This window comes from Mustela nigripes, chromosome 8, assembly GCF_022355385.1.
Source record: "Mustela nigripes isolate SB6536 chromosome 8, MUSNIG.SB6536, whole genome shotgun sequence".
Taxonomy (NCBI): Eukaryota; Metazoa; Chordata; class Mammalia; order Carnivora; family Mustelidae; genus Mustela; species Mustela nigripes.
In genome coordinates this window covers 37,306,103-37,323,487 of record NC_081564.1, presented here as the reverse complement: position 1 = coordinate 37,323,487, position 17,385 = coordinate 37,306,103, and the positions used below count along the sequence as shown (strand labels likewise).

General features: G+C 38.6%; 1 protein-coding gene across 26 annotated transcripts in view; it reads right to left on the bottom strand.

Moving 5' to 3' along the window:
- The window catches only part of EPB41L3 (erythrocyte membrane protein band 4.1 like 3), a 231,978-nt gene that overhangs the window by 45,905 nt on the left and 168,688 nt on the right, over window positions 1–17,385 (bottom strand). For all 26 annotated transcript variants that reach the window (XM_059409241.1, XM_059409235.1, XM_059409240.1 and 23 more), the window contains exons 4-5: window positions 5,610–5,714; window positions 4,188–4,230 (exon numbers count right to left, since the gene is read on the bottom strand). In XM_059409241.1, the coding sequence (XP_059265224.1) occupies window positions 4,188–4,230; window positions 5,610–5,714 (148 nt within the window). The remainder of the gene's footprint in view (window positions 1–4,187; window positions 4,231–5,609; window positions 5,715–17,385) is intronic.

The following is a 17,385-nucleotide window of genomic DNA, read 5'->3' as shown; positions in this document are numbered from 1 at the left end:
TTTAGTATTGTATGGCTGCCAAATCTTGGAAACTTTAAGTATGCTGCATTCACAGCATAAAATTACTATAAATTATTACATATAGATCATATACTCCATATTATGAAATTATATCATAAATATAATACAGTATATTTAGAAATTTAAACATCTGAGTCTGCATAAAAAATGACTAGCATTGTAATTTTTTCTCCTAAGAGCAAACTCTTCAGTTTCAGAATTTTCTATTTCTCATCAGTTTGCAACTTAAAAGCTTTATCAGGTTGATCGCCATTCTCTTGAAGATCTCATTCTAGAGACATTCTATGCACCAACAACAGGAAAAGAAAGGAAACATCCTTTAATCATTTATACAAGTGTGTCTAAATATACACACACATATCAGCGGAAGTGTAGTTGACACTCAATGTTATACTAGTTTCCAATGTACAACATAGTGATTTGACAACTCCAGACATTATGCTGTACTCCCAGGCGTAACTGCCATGCACCACCATACAACACTATCACAATACCACTGACTAGATTCCTCAAGCTCTATCTTTCATCTCTGTGACTTACTCATTCCATAACTGGAAGTCTTGTATCTTCCACTCTTCCTTTCACCCATCTTTGCCCATCCCTCCCCCACCAATCCCCAGTAGCTATAAGTTTGTCCTCTGTATTTGTGGATCTGTTTCTGCTTTTTTTGGTTTTGTTTCTCAGATTCCACACATAAGTGAAATCATAGGATATTTCTCTTTCTCTGTCTGCTTTATTTTACTCAGCACAGTACACTCTAGGTCAGTCCTTGTTGTTGCAAATGGCAAATCCCATTCTTTTTTATGGCTGAGTAGTATTCCGCCACAGCTTCTAATCCATTCATCTACTGATACTTTGGCTGCTTCCATTATCTTGGTTATTATAAATAATGCTGCAATAAACACAGGGTTGTATACATCTTTTTAAATTACTATTTTGATTTTCTTTGGGTAAAGACCCAGTGGTGGAATTACTAGATCGTACGGTATTTCCATTTTTAATTTTTTGAGGAATCTCCATACTGTTTTCCATAGTGGGTACACCAACTTACATTCCCACCATCAGTGCATAAGGGTTCCTTTTCTCCACATCCTCACCAACACTTGTTTGTTGGTAGTGGGTAGTGGATTGGGAAGGGACAGGAGGAGAGGGAGAGAGAGATTGTGATCTGAGCCCAAAATCGAGAGTTGGACACTTAACAGACTGAGTCACCTCCTATTGTCTTTTTGATTTTAGCCTTTCTGACGGGGTGAGGTGATATCTCATTGTGGTTTTGATCTGTGTTTCACTGTTATCATTTATATTTAGGAAAAGGAGGTGATGGTACAATAATTCTGTTGGAGAGGATAATAGTTCTCTGCCTTGGCAGAATGTGAATTTTACAGAAAGAGGGCATTTGGGTGCATGGGTAACAATAAGGAATACAGATAAAAATAACCAAATTCAATTAAAAAAATTGCAATTGTCCTTGATTCCTCCTTTATCTTCAGGACTGTCACTCAGTGCTCTTTATGTTATCGTTAGCCTAATCTACCTGGTGAAAAAAAATTCCTTTAAATCTCATGTTCTGATTGTCCACTTTCTTCTCTTAGAAAAGGAGGTAGGAGGGACACCTGGATGGCTCAGTGGATTAAGCATCCTCTTGGATTCAGCTCAGGTCATGATTTCAGAGTGGGAGATAGAACAGAAGGTGGGAGATAGGATAAATGGGAAGTGAAGGGGAAAAAGAATTCCATTAACAACAGATAAAAAAACTAACATTTATATAGCTTTTCTTCTGCCAATATTGTGATTTATCCCAGATATTTATATTTTCAAAGGAATTGGAATTATTAATCACCCAAGTAAGAAATAGCATTTCATTAATTAGATGATTACAGAGAACTTTATGCACACAATGCAATAGGATATATATTCACCACATCTGCTTTGAGTAAATCCATAGGATTCTTGGAACATATTTATCATCTTAAATCATCTTACTTTTTTTATTAGGGCTCTTGGAACAAAAAGAAGGAGTGTTTTCACATTTGGAGCTGTCCCTGGTTTCAATTCCAATTTATTTCTTTTTTCTTTTTCTTTTTTTTTTTTTAAAGATAGAAGTTTAAATTTTTTATTTTTATAAACATATATTTTTATCCCCAGGGGTACAGGTCTGTGAATCACCAGGTTTACACACTACACAGCACTTACCAAAGCACATACCCTCCCCAATGTCCATAATCCCACCCCCTTCTCCCTAACCCCCTCCCCCCAGCAACCCTCAGTTTGTTTTGTGAGATTAAGAGTCACTTATGGTTTGTCTCCCTCCCAATCCCATCTTGTTTCATTTATTCTTCTCCTACCCACTTAAGCCCCCATGTTGCATCACCACTTCCTCATATCAGGGAGATCATATGATAGTTGTCTTTCTCTGCTTGACTTATTTCGCTAAGCACAATTCCAATTTATTTCTAACTTGATTATAAAATTTCTCTCAAAAATGTGGTAAAGATGTTTTAGTTGTATACATAACCATCAGTTTCTGTAATATCTAGAAGGAGAGCTTTTTATTTTTTATTTTTTTGGAGATACTATCTTCTATTAAGCCATTTCAAAATGCTCACTACCACTTTTTATTAGCACTTGATGTGTTTTGATATTTCAACACATTCAAAGGCAATGGAAATACTTGCTCTTTTTTAATAGGAAATTGTTGAAAACTTCCATGGGCATGACATTCTCATTAATGTATTGCTCTTAAATTTATTCTTCAACTAGATTTAGTTGTTGGAAAAATTTATCAAGTTTATTGACAAAAAATCACTTTAAAAATTAACTAGTTATTTATAGTAATAAAGATTATCCATTGTCTATAGTAAAAGAGCTACAGAAAAGGGTTAAAATAAAAAAAAATTCCTCTTTCTTAACCCCATATACTGTGGTACCACTTCTGGAGGTACTTACTACTGACAGCTTTTGTGCTCTTCCAAAATTTATTACATATATACATATGCATGTATATGTATGTATGTGTGTGTGTGTGTGTGTATATAAATATATATACATATATATATATACTTTTATATATATATATACACAACTTCTTTAAAGCAGATGTCACTTGTCTCACTAATGAGAACTGAAACACATTCTATCTCATTCTATTAATAGTTGCTTAGTATTTCAAGGTATGGTTATTCCATGACTGATTTAATCCATTCTTTATAAATGGATATTTAAGTTGCTTCTAGTTTTCTGCTATTGCAAACAATATTATAACAAATTTTCATGCATGTACACATATATATATCCTCCCCTCTTATACATATGCTGGATGAATCTGTACAAATAAAATTAAGGGTCAAAGAATAAGCGCATTTTAAATTTTAATAAAGACTGAATATTTATTATTAATATTAAATTTATTTAATATTGAATTATATACTAACCATATTAAATAACACATAAAATATTAAATTAATATTTAATGCTGAAACTCTCAAAGGGTTGTACCAACTTGTCCTTCTATTAGCTGTGTCCATAGTTGCTAGTTCAGTGCATCAATAAACTTTTAGATCTCCGTTAACCTGAATAAGTGAAAAACGGTATCTTGTCCTAATGTGCACTAAATGGTTTGTAAGATTCAGCAACTTGTCTTGTACTTACTAGCTACCTGTGTTTCAGTTTTGTGGGTTGCCCTTGCAATTGCTGGAAACATGGATTTCTTAACTTGCCTTTAGGGACCAAGGAAAGAGGTTGTCACCAGATAGTAAATTTATATCTGACTTGTTATTCCATTTCTAAACCATTCACTAACTACCACCTTTAGCTTGACTTTTCTACTTTTGTGGCAGTTAGGCTTAATTTAACATTAATAATTACGTTGGGAGCTTTTAAATGGTTAATTGCCAACTGGAGCATCACTTGATTAAATCGTATCGCACATTCTGGGAACATGCAGGGGAATAGGTCAAATGTCATAGTCATTTAATTCCCAAGCTGTGATGATTAAAAATGGGTATTTAAGCTAGATCAACCTGTCAGAGATAAAATCTGAGATCTTAATCTGTCTTTTAAAAAATACTGTAGTCACACTAGCCGTGTGGGTAGGGGCCACCAATTCAGACAACCCTGCTCTCTGAAAATCTTCACATCACCATGTAAAATAATCCAAAAGAACTTACTTCGAATCTGTTTTTTTATTTCCTTAGCAGGGTCCAGCCAATTCTGAAAAGGAAATGACAGTTTGAATTTGAACCAGAGAAGAATAAAAACAACTTGATGATGATCATGTACTAAGCGTATTTCAAAATGCATGGTTACTGGCTGGCCCTCCAAGCTGGGTCCTTCCCCGACAGCTGGTGCTCTTCAGCAGGCCCTGTGAGGGCCCAGGCACGAACCTAATGAGAGAATGTGTGTGTGCATGCACAATTCATGCGTGACAAAATTCCTTTCTTTTACAACACTACCTTCAAAGATTCCAGCTAGTACAGCAACAGAGGAGAAAAAAAAAATAGTGGAATTCAATGTTCAAAGAAGTTACTAGAATGAATTAAAGATACATAATGTCCGGGGTGCCTGGGTGGCTCAGTGGGTTAAGCCTCTGCCTCCGACTCAGGTCATGATCTCAGGGTCCTGGGACTGAGCCCCACATCAGGCTCTCTGCTCAGCAGGGAGCCTGCTTCCCCCACCCCATCCCCCTGCTTGCTTCTCTGCTTACTTGTGATCTTTGTCAAATAAGTAAATAAAATCTTAAAACAAAACAAAACAAAACAAAACAAAACAAAAAACATAATGTCCACTGATGTCCTGGCCATTCAGGCCCACAAAGTGATTTCCATGGCTATAGATTCTTAGGCACTTGCCTAACACCTGCTTGAAATTTATTATTTTCCTCATCAGAAAACTCAGATGCTCAATAATGAAGTTAGACATTGTTCAGTGAATTGGGTAGGCATTAAGTATGATTCATTGCACAACATCAAAACAAATAACATCTATGAGCAAAATTTCTTTGACTTGGTTCCTCACAAGAACACAAAGGAACAATTTCCTCTTCTTTATTTTTCAGGTAGTAGTGGGAATTAGTGAGGCAAAGCCCCGAGCAGACTGCATTACTCAGGTGTAAGCGTCTATAGAAGTATTAAATTAAACATTAAATACCTGCTGAATACATTAGATAAGGCTCCAGTCAGCAAACGACCCATGTCATATTTCGATTTTTAAGAATATGGAAGCATACTAAGATGAATTAGGAACAGGACAGCAGTCAGGGAACATGTTTTCTATGTAAGAGTCAACGTATTTGATTTTCATGGGCTCAAATTCACTGAAATACATCATCCCAAAAAAGTACCATATAAAATGCTTTCCTAGAACCATAAATAACTCATGTGAAAAACGGAATTTCTCTTTCCAGAATATTCAAGATTAAAGGTAATCATCAATAATATCTTTCATAAAGAAATAAGGCAATTAGCAGCATTTAGGGACTGAAAGCAGTAAACAGAGGAGTGGAAAAGGATACACCGACTTAGTTTTCCTTCCCTTTCTTACAGTAACGAGCAGTTCGAGACATACGTTTTATATTGCTTTTAATCACTCACCTTCTGGTTTTCAGCATCTCGATACGTAAGCCCAAAATAGTCTTTTTCTAGCAAATTCAGATGTTCACATACTTTATCAAACAGCACCTGGCCTCTGGAGCGTTTCTGTGGAAAACAAAGCAAAACAAATCAACACACATAAAGTTCTCTCAATTGCCACGGATAAAAGTGGGTAAAATTTAACATATGGCTTGCTACAGCTTATGTGACGCCCACGTGTGATCACTATGTTCTCTTTAACTAATGAAAAGGTTCAATGAAGTGGGTTGTCACCCACAAAACCGGGTCTCTACAACCAACAGACAAAACCAAAACTCACCCATGCCACTAAGGACAGCAACCCATGGATGATTTTCTAAATTTTTTATTTTTAAAGATTTTATTTATTTATTTGAGAGAAAGAGAGAGCAAGAACACAAGCAGGAGGAGCAGCAGAGGGAGAGGGAGAAGCAGGCTCCCCACCGAGCAAGGAGCCCATTGCAGAATTGGATTGCAGGACCCTGGGATCATAACCTGAGTAGAAAGCAGATGTGTAACAACTGAGCCACCCAGGGGGCCCGAGTGGATGATTTCTAAACAGAAGTAGCTGGGGAAATGATGTGGGGCTTGGAAGTCTGAAACATCTTGTGAAATATAAAAATCTTGAGAGTCAAAGAATATAAAGGACCAACGTGAAAGCCATGTTTCAGAATGTCCTAACTCAGTCCTGACGCAATCAGATTTGGAGTCTGGGAATAATCAAGCCTATTCCTTATCTTAGGCAGACTTACCTTGAAGACTTTCTAGTTGAACCCTTACTTAGAAATTCCGTTACCTTCATTAGTTTATTATTGTGGGTTTTTGTGTGTGTGTCACAAATTTCAGTTTTTCATTAGTGTTCTACTTTCTCTTAATTTCTTTTTGAGAAATCCTTCCTATTAGACATAAAATGTTAAGTTTAAAGATTTTAGTTATTATTTATAAATATGAGATATAGATATTTATGCTGCATTTTTTTAGCATGACGCTGTCACTTGCAGAAAGGAGAAAGGTAATCTTCTGAGGAATAAAAATCTACCAGCTTAGGCAAGGATGCGGAGAAAGGGGAACCCTCCTACACTGTTGGTGGGAATGGAAGCTGATGCAACCACTCTGGAAAACAGCACGGAGGTTCCTCAGAAAGTTGAAAATAGAGCTACACTACTACCCAGCAATTGCACTACTGGGTATTTACCCTAAAGATATAAATGTAGTGATCCAAAGGGGCACATGCCCCTGAATGTTTATAGCAGCAATGTCCACAGTAGCCAAACTACAGAAAGAACCTAGATTTCCATCAACAGATGAATGGATAAAGAAGATGTGGTATACATATACAATGGAATACAATGCAGCCATCAAAAGAAATGAAATCTTGCCATTTGCGACAACATGGATGGAACTAGAGGGTATTATGCTTAGCTAAATAAGTCAATCGGAGAAAGACAACTATCATATGATCTCCTTGATATGAGGAAGTGGAGATGTGGAGATGCAACATGGGTGGTTTGGGGGTAGGAAAAGAATAAATGAAACAAGATGGGCTCGGGGGGGGGAGAAAACCATAAGAGACTCTTAATCTCAAAACAAACTGAGGGTTGCCGAGGGGAGGGAGTGGTGAGGTTATGGATATTGGGGAGGGTATGTGCTATGGACAGTGCTGTGAAGTGTGTAAACCTGGCGATTCACAGACCTGTACCCCTGGGGCTAATAATACATTATATGTTTATAACAAAAAAAAATCTATCAGCTTAATTTACTGTGATACCCAGTATCACGTCTTCATGAAAACCTTCAAAGGTCTTTCAGCCTCACCTTGTTTCACCTTCACCTTCTTCAAGGCCAACCTGGCCTTGGAGACTGAGATGGATGAAATGGCAACAGGTTAAACTAAACCATGTTTTGTTTGTATCTTAACAACACTTCACACCTAATGCATTAAGCATATTTGCCTTTAAGATTTAATGTAATAACAATGAGAGATGTAAAAATTGATAGACAATGTGCATGCCAAAATAGTAAGTATTCAGAAACCTTTAAGTGCTATGTATTACTATGCAAATGTAATTATATTGGAAATTAATTGCTCAGCCCCCTGAAGCATGACTATTTAGGAAAAAAGATAAATTTATGATAGAAAAGGAAAGCCTAAATTGTGGTTAGCTAAATAATCAATGATGTGTTTGTAAAAAGTTTAATAATGCATGAAAATAAATTACATATTAGCAAAACTACATAATAACATTGTTCAATGGATATGAATAAATGGTAGGACAATGAAGTGCTGCTCGCTGGTTTAAATCTTTTATTTATAAATAACAGCTTATCACATCTGAATAATGTTTAACAGATTATAAAGTTTTCATTAAAAAAAAAATGGCTCTTCCAATGGCTTCTACTGGTATTATCTTCGGTTGACAGATCAGAACACAGAGGTTCAGAGAAGTTCTATGAGAGTGGCAGTATTATATAATTGCCAGTGGTGGTTTTAGCAGATTAACCTGGGTTTGAATCTTTCTGTTCTTTGCAGCTGTGTGAACCTGTTTTTCCCTCCATAAAATGGGTATGGTACTACTTCCTTCTTTGGAATGGATGACATTAACATAAAACAAAGTAAACCTGGGCCCAGTGGTGGCACATATCAAATATTCCATAAACATTAGCTATTGTAGCCCAAGTGACCAACAAGTAGCAGGATCCGTAATGTAGAACTTACCCTGTATGCACTTTTGCTCTTGGAGCAAATATACAACTCCTCATGGTGCCAATAAGTAGTTCAGTAGTAACAGATCCTGCTCTTTCTTTAGATGTTAATTACCTGCTTACTACCTAATTGCTTTAGCTAGACCACAATATTTATAGACACGTATGATACCCCCCTTCCATACACACACCAGCATCTGGCCCAAGTACTTTCTCAATGAGTAAAAGTAAAACAAAACAAATACAAATTCAAATAAATAAACTCTTCTCTACAGAGCCGCCTCTATTTTCTGACCCAGCAGCCCCTTGACTGTAGAATTATTTCTGAATATGCTGCAGGCTGCCTTGGGCATTGTTTTAATTAGCTGTCTTCTGGCTGCTGTGTTCTTGCCTTTGTCTAACAGGTGGCATGGATTAGCTCAAGCACAGACCACTATACTAACTAGATCTTACTTTTCCGGCTTCTCACAATTTGATTTCTACTGATTCGTAGCTCTCCCTTGGATAGACCAGATTTTTTTTCTTACGGAATATTTTATACCTATTTTGAACACCATCGTTCTTAAGGCAATTACGTAACGGTCCATTCTTCACAATGGAGTTTGTTTATTTGTTTCCCCCCACCCCAAGAACCAAGATAAGTAGTCAAGGCTCTACCATAGATGGTTATACGTAAATAGTAAGATTCCTACCAGCTAAATATCACAGCCACCAGCTAGGTCGTGACACTGGAAAAGCCTTTTCAATTACTTGGGTCTTCATTTTCTCACCCTGGAGTGAGGATGTAAGATTCTATGGAGCAAGGCTGTCATGGGCTTCAGGCTATGATTGGGTCCCCTGTGTCATGGCAAAATTACAAATGATTACAAAGCTCTCTCTCATGGAGCCTGGCTGTGGCTTCGGCATCCTTTCGCATACCAGATGAGAAAGAATGCCAGTGGTTGGAGCTGGACTGATCTTCCAGCCCTAGGTAGCATCACTCCTAACTCTCCTAAACCCCTGATTCTTCTAACTCAGATTATTATTATTCTGCACACCATTCAACTTTTCAAGGGTAGTATTTCTACTTATTGACATCCGTGAATGTTTAGGTAACGACATTGAACATATTTGACTAAAGCTCAACAATTAGACTGAACTTAACGAATTTACATTAAATATTTGGTTGCTGAAGACATATCAGATCTAAGTACTTTACTGTCATTGGCTTGTTTATATATAGCCACAGTGAGTCAAGAATTGAGTAAACAATGTTGACAAAGGTTTTTCTAAATTAACAGATCATTTACCTAACTAGAGAAGATAATAGTTTTTAGTCTTGTTTGCGGTTTCATGAGTTAAGTCATGTCTCTGACTCAACGACATTCACAGTTCATGTATACCATTCACTATCAATCCCTGAACATCCAGAAAAGTCAATTTTGAATTCCTAGAGTAATGAACTAATGGCAGACTGCATTCTTTCTGTCCTCTTTTCTCCACTAAAAAACTGGGTTTCTGTTTCTGATAAAGTAAATGGAGATATTACAGCCCAGCAGTCAAAGACTTTAAATATCTAAAGAAGGGTAAATCCCCAAGCAATATGAACAACTTTCCTTCTTAACTATTTTAATTTAAAAATTTGCCATTTTGACTCATAAAGTGTTGAATGTTAGAAGTGTGTCAAAAGAGAAACACTTAAAGAGAATCAAAGGACAAGCCACAGAATGGGACAAAATATTTGCAAAGACATATCTGATAAAGGAATGGTACCCAAAACACACAAAGAACTCTTAAATTCAATAATAAGAAAACAGCCAAACTACAAACTGTGCAAAAGATCTAAACAGTTACTTCACAGAAGACATACAGGTGTCACAGGACTCTGGGATCATGACCTGAGCTGAAGGCAGTCGTTTAACCAACTGAGCCACTCAGGTGTCCAGACAGCCTAGCAGTTACTTACAGAACTAAACATATTCTTTCTTTCTTTTTTTAAGTAGAGCAAAGACTTTATTTACTTTTTTATTATTTTTTTAAAGATTTTATTTATTTATTTGACAGACAGAAATCACAAGTAGGCAGAGGGGCAGGCAGAGAGATAGAGGGGGAAGCAGGCTCCCCGCTGAGCAGAGAGCCCGATGTGGGGCTCGATCCCAGGACCCTAAGATCATGACCTGAGCTGAAGGCAGAGGCTTTAACCCACTGAGCCACCCAGGCGCCCGAAAACTAAACATATTCTTACCATATGATCCAGCCATCATACTCCTTGGTAATTACACAAAGGAGGTGAAAATTTATGTATAAACAGAAACCTACACGTAGATACTTTTAGCAGCTTTATTCAACACTGCCAAAACTTGGAAGCAACTGAGATGTCCCTCAGTAGGTGAATGGATAAACAAGCTGTGTTATAATACAGACAATGGGATATTATTCAGCACTAAAAAGAAACAAACTATAAGGCCATGAGGAGACATGGAGGAACCTCAAAGACCTACTACTAAGTGAAAGACGACACTCTGAAAAGGCTGTAGGTATGATTCCAGCTATAAGACATTTTGGAAAAGTCAAAACAATGGAGAAAGTAAAAAGATTAGCAGTTGCCAGGGATTAGGGAAGAGAGAGAGGCAAGTAGGTGAAGCACGAAAGATTGTCAGGGCAACAAACTATCCTGAATGGTACTATATGGTGGATACATGTCGTCATACATTTGTCCAAACCCATGGAATGTACAAAGAGTGGACCTTAATTACACTATGGGCTCTAATGAATAATAACATCTCAACATCATTTCAGTAATTATAATAAATGCAGCAGATGGATATAAAATGTTGAAAATATGGAAGGGGGCAGGAGAAGGGAGTTTGAGGGGGTTATGTGAGAAGTCTCTACTTTCTGCTAAATTTTTCTGTAAACCTAAAACTGCTCAAAAAAGAGGATTACTTAATGTAAAATAAATACTTAATGTATTTTTTAATGTGTAATGTTTACTGTATAATTATCTTATATTTTAAATTGTTAATAATGTAGGGGCACCTGGGTGGCTCAGTGGGTTAAAGCCTCTGCCTTTGGCTCAGGTCATGATCCCAGGGTCCTGGGATCGAGCCCCACATGGGGCTCTCTGCTCTGCGGGGAGCCTGCTTCCTCCTCCCTCTCTGCCTGCCTCTCTGCCTACTTGTGATCTCTGTCAAATAAATAAAATATATTTTTTAAAATTGTTAATTTGTTAAAACTTTAAAAAGTTAAGAGTTAAGCTCCAAATGATTTTACTAGGAGTAAATGAAAACTTCAAATTTTTATTGAATGTAAATATTTGAGAGAAATCAAAAACTTTAGTCGCAACACATACCAATGGTCAAAGTAAAATCATTCCGAAAAGGTGCCATGCCTTTCATCCTATGTCCCTACACACTAGGAACCCCTGCAAGCGAACCCACCATGATCTGGTACCAAGCAGAAGCTGGGTGACGCATCAACGCGGTTGCTCAGGCTCAACATCACACAACTAGGGAATCTAAACTACGAGCAACAAGGTCATCAAACAGCTGAGGTTCAGAAGCTCTACTTGCTTTGGGCACTAAATTCAAGAGGATTCATCCATCCACCATCACCACTCACATACAGCAAACGAATTAAGCTCTTCTGTAGCATCAGGGAAACTTCCCACCAAGTCAAAGGTCAAGGTCATTCAGTATCGTCAACAGTACAGTCTGTAAAACCTTGCTTTTCAATGTACTGCTCATCAACCAGCATCACTTGGCAAGTCTGTAATAGTATTTGCTCATTTTGTTTGTCCGTTATAAGAGTAATTTTAAAATATTAATTTCTAGCACTTGAATATGGGGGGTTTCAAACATATACCAAAGTGGAGAGGACGATATAATGAAGCTCTGCAAATGTGTCACCCAGTTTCAACAAATGCCTTCCGAGGACCACAACTTTGAGTCATTTAGAGTTCAACCCAATTCATCCTTCCCCTGGTTATTCTGAAGCATTTCAGCAAATAATTTTATCACTTTCTGTCTTAAGAATGGAACCCTACTTTAAAAAAAAATGTAATCTCGGGGTGCCTGGGCAGCTCAGTTTTGAGTCGCCTGCCTGCCTCTGGGGGTTGGCTCAGGTCATGATCTCAGGGTCCTGAAATAGAGCCTGGCGGGGCTCCAAGCTCAGCAAAGAGTCTGCTTGTCCCTCTCCTTCCCCCTTTGCTCCTCCCCCCACTCTCTCTTTCTCTCTAATCTTTTTAAAAAATGTAATCTCAATACTTCTAAGCAAAATTAGCCGTCTTTATCATCAAAAATCTAATCAGCACAGATCCTCCTCCATCTACAGTGGGGTTGCATCCTATAAACTTGAGTATAACTTGAAAGTATCTTAAATTAAAAAAAGAAAAAGAATAGCTTAAGTTAAAAAATATATATATATACCAAGTTAAAAATGCACTTAAGGGGTGCCTGGGTGGCTCAGTCATTAACCGTCTATCTTTGGCGTGGGTCATGATCCCAGGGTCTTGGGATCAAGCCCGACACTGGGCTCCCTGTTTGGTGGGAAGCCTGCTTCTCCCTCTCCCACTCCCCCAGCTGTGTTCCCTCTCTTGCTGTGTCTCTGTCAAATAAATAAATAAAATCTAAAAAATTTTAAAAAAATGCACTTAACACATCTAACCTAAGAAACATCATAGCTCAGCCTCACCTACCTTACATGTGCTCAGAACACTCATATGAGCCTAGAGTTGGGCAAAATCAACTAACGCTAAGCCTATTCTATAATCCAGTATTGCATTATCTCAGATAGTTCTGCGAATAGCGTGCTTAAAGTGACAACCAGAATGGCTGCATGGACACAGACAGAATGGCTGTAAGTGTATCGGCTGTTTACCCTCATGCTGGCCCGGCTGCCTGGGAGCTGTCGCTGCTGCCTGTGCCCGGCATCATGGGCAAGTCACTAGCCTACGAGAAGATCCAGACTCAGAAACTAAAGTATGGATTCTCCTGACTGTGTGTCACTTTCTTTCCATCATGAAGTCAAAAAATTGTTAAGTTAAATATCACCATAAGTTACAGACTGTCTGTATTTTAATTTCCCCAATTGTTTAAAAGATTTTTGTTTCTTTTTCAGTTTGGGAAGTCCACGGCTGATGTATTCTCCAGCCTCCATCTGCAAGTTCTCCATTTATCTTCGTTTTATCCTTGAAATTAATTTAAGAGACCAGGTCAATTGTCTGCAGAGGTCTCTCAGTCTAGACCTTTCTGTCTGCATCTCCATGGTATAATTTAATGTGTTCCTCCGTCTCCTGTATTTCCTGAAACCTGGAAGTCACATCTAGAAGCTTGATCCAATTCTGGTTTGACTGTTTTCCACTGGGCGATGCTGTGTAATTTCATCAGGAGGCATCAAACAACTCTTGCCCCTTTTTTTCGTGATACTGGCAGTCTCCGATGATCATTGCCCTAGATCCATTAATGTGAGGTTGTGAGATGAGCATATTTGAATCCTAATCATGCCTCCTGCCTTTACTACTTGGAGTGGTTTATGAGGAGACACTTCTTTTTGTCGCTAATACTTGTTGCCTAAATGCAGTTTGATGATGAAAGTCAAGATCAATGATCACTCCTTTTCTCCTTTGTCCAATGTTAAGATAGTAAGATCCTCCTTCCAGTATCATCCTTCCAAAGCCACCAACTAGAAATTTTGTTTTAGATGATCACTATGAACTCACGGATTTAAACAGGTTTGATGGGTTTCAATCCACTGCAGCCACTCCCCATTTTGATGCTCTGAATGTCCCCATCTGCTCTACTTTGCCTCGTGCTGGTCACGTGTCACTCATCTTCATGAGGCTTCTCCAGGGCCACGTCTTTAAAGCATTTCCTGTCCTCCCAACCTCATGTGATTTCTCGCTTTTTCTCTCTCCTCTGGGCATTATGGCATTATACAGCACAGAGGGCACTTGCCATACCCTGCTGTCTCTGTCTACATGTACCTTCAACCCTACTAACTATAAAGACAGTCCCTAGAGGCATCATGCTTCCTGTATGTTCCTTCTGTGGAGTTTCCTTTTGGTCAAATACCATTAAGAAATTAAAAAGATAACTTGAGGGTCGCCTGGGTGGTTCAGTTGGTTAAAGCAACTACCTTCAGCTCAGGTCATGATCCTGGAGTCCCAGGATGGAATCCCACATCAGGCTCACTGCTCATCAGAGTGTCTGCTTCTCCCTCCGACCCTCTCCCCTCTCATACACTCTCTCTCACTCTCTCAAGTAAATAAATAAATCTTTAAAAAAAATAAAAGTAACTTGATAAAACTCCATGAAAAATTTTTCTGACTAGCATATTATAACCAATGTCATAGGACCCTGCGAATATTTAAAAAACACCAATGCCCAGAAACTCATCTCATCAAACCAGAATTTCTGAAGCTGGGTCCAAGGCATTTACGTGTTTTCAAGATGCCCAGGCGATTCACACAATCATCGCTGAAATGTTCACTTTAAGTTAAATTATTTTTATGACTTGAAACTCTTAATGTGAGGACTCTACACCAATTTTTCTTTTTTTGAGAAAATGTGTAACCACCTCCAATTGAGCTTAGCCCCCAAGCAGTTTCATCTAGGCCTCCTGTATCAACAATCATAGCTGCATTATAATAAAATGTACATATATACACACATGATTAAAATCTAATCCAACCCATTTTCTTAAGAAATGTAAGTTCCCAAGAAACAAAAAAAAAAAAAGAAAGAAAAAAAGAAATGACAAACCAGCCAAATGCTGAAGTAAAATGATGCAAATGAGAAAAGATCGACCACAAAACCATTAAGAAAATTTGCATTTTAAAATGCATAAAATATGCAAACTAGAAATGTTTGAGTTGTTTTTTTTTTTTTTTAAGATTTTATTTATTTGACAGAGAGAGATCATAAGTAGGCAGAGAGGCAGGCAGAGAGAGAGGAGGAAGCAGGCTCCCTGCCGAGCAGAGAGCCCGATGCGGGACCCGATCTCAGGACCCCGAGATCATGACCCAAGCCAAAGGCAGCGGCTCAACCCACTGAGCCACCCAGGCGCCCCGAGTTTTTCATTTTTTAAGGGATGGCATTTTCCTTTGTAGAGCTAAATATAGACTTTTACTTAAGAACTGCTGCATTACGAAAGAATAAGCCTAGACAGGTCGATAAAGATCTTGGTTTCCCCTTTTGCAATAGAACAGAGGCACTACTGGCTTCCCTAGCAGGTCAGGGTGGTGACTGGGAGGATCAAACACACAGCCCTGAGCTCTGGGCAGGCCAAGCGAGGCGCTCCTCACACATGACTTCAGGTGACCTGAAATGAGCATGGCAGTGATGCTCCCATCTCCAGAAGCCAGTTCTTAACCTGTGCTGGAGATCGCAGCACAGACTAGGTATCCGCAAGAGACTTAACAAGAGGACTTGGTTTGGGCTTCTGTCCCCCAAACCTGCGAACCAGCCCGAGGGACGCTCTCCTCCAGCAAAGGCGAAACGCTGAAATTAGAGAAAATTTGTGAAGTCAAATATGATCTCCTTGCTTGGGAAGATGGTTACAGTTATTATCTCTCCGAAGCTGCACAATCATGAAGAAAATGAGGCAGATCAAGCAGCTTTGCCTGAGAACAGGAGCTCATCATCAGTCTCTCTTTCTCAGGAAGGAGACGGGGCCAAAACTGGCACCAGTGTGCGCGTATGTGCACTTTCAAGTCTCCTCAGAATTTATATATGCATTTCTTTAAACTACCACACTGAAAAACAGGGGTGGGGTTGGTGGTGGTGGTAATCCTCTTGTTATATTGGCTTAGGCTTAAAACTTGTGTTAATATAAAGGAAAATGTCTGCTAGTGAGAACTTTTAGGAAAACTGACACTTTTGTACCTCATTTTGGCTATTTTGAAGTTTGAAGGTGTGTCAGCGCTACAAGTATTTATTCTTTCTGTCATACAAATGGACCACAGATTTTCTTTTGGAAATTAAATACTTCCATGTATTGTTATATGTTGTGAACTTGTATTTCTGCTCCCCGAAGACAGCAAACTGTCCATCTTTTTCAGTGCTCCTGATACATTGTTCCCCGATACAGCAGGCATTCAACATATGTGCCTGATAGGCACTAATGACATGAGTCTGAATAATCTTCCCTCACATTATCTTGGATTAAATCTTGAAGCAAAATGCCATCATTTTTTTGTGTGCGTGCTTCCTTCCCTAATTGCATTTTTCTGCACTGAATGCTTTTCTATTTCCCTTCCTCCCAAAGGTCAATCAGAATTCTCTTTATTTCTGATCGCATCACAACTTACCCGGCGTTCAGGACTGTCTGAAATGCTCAGCCAACTAGGCCAGATCGTGAGCCCAAACCAGACACCTGGACGCTATGTAAGTCAGCTTTTCCAAGGTTTTCCTTTTTCTCTTTTGGATTCTTGATAGAAAAACACTCCAATGCTGTCTGCCCTGAAGTTTAAGTGGAGAATGGATTTTTTTTTTTTTTTTTTAAAAAAAAAATACACCTGGAAAATACCAAGTGGCTGTAGTCAATGCAGGAATAAAAGATTCCTGTGTGGTCAGTGACAACAGTCCATAAACCCTTTCCAGAGATCTGTGTGGCTGGGAAGGTCTAAGTAGAAAGCTATGGCAGCAGCTGCCTCATGTGTCTACTTCCTTTTTAGGCTTCTGGCTTACATGGACATTCAGTGCCCAGTTTGGTAATTAGTTCAGTATTATCCACACTGCCACTGCCCGAATCTATTCCTACAGGGGCAGGATTTAATGGGATCTTTCAGCCTTTGTACTGATCCCACATGTGATCCAGGCAGTGTCCTCAGAGAGAGCGGACATGAGAGGCAGACACAAAATTTCTTCGGTCCAGATGCTGTGTATGTTTCCAACCTTTCTTTAAATCCATGAGCAATTAGGTTTTCTCAGCAAGCCATGAGGGTCATCTCATTCAAACCAACGTTTCTCAATGACTGTATCACAACTACCCCATCATCAGTCATTTTTCTGCCACATTCGCACTCAGTTAAGTTAGCAACGATGACCTGCCATGTCCTGTTAAAAGAGGAATACTG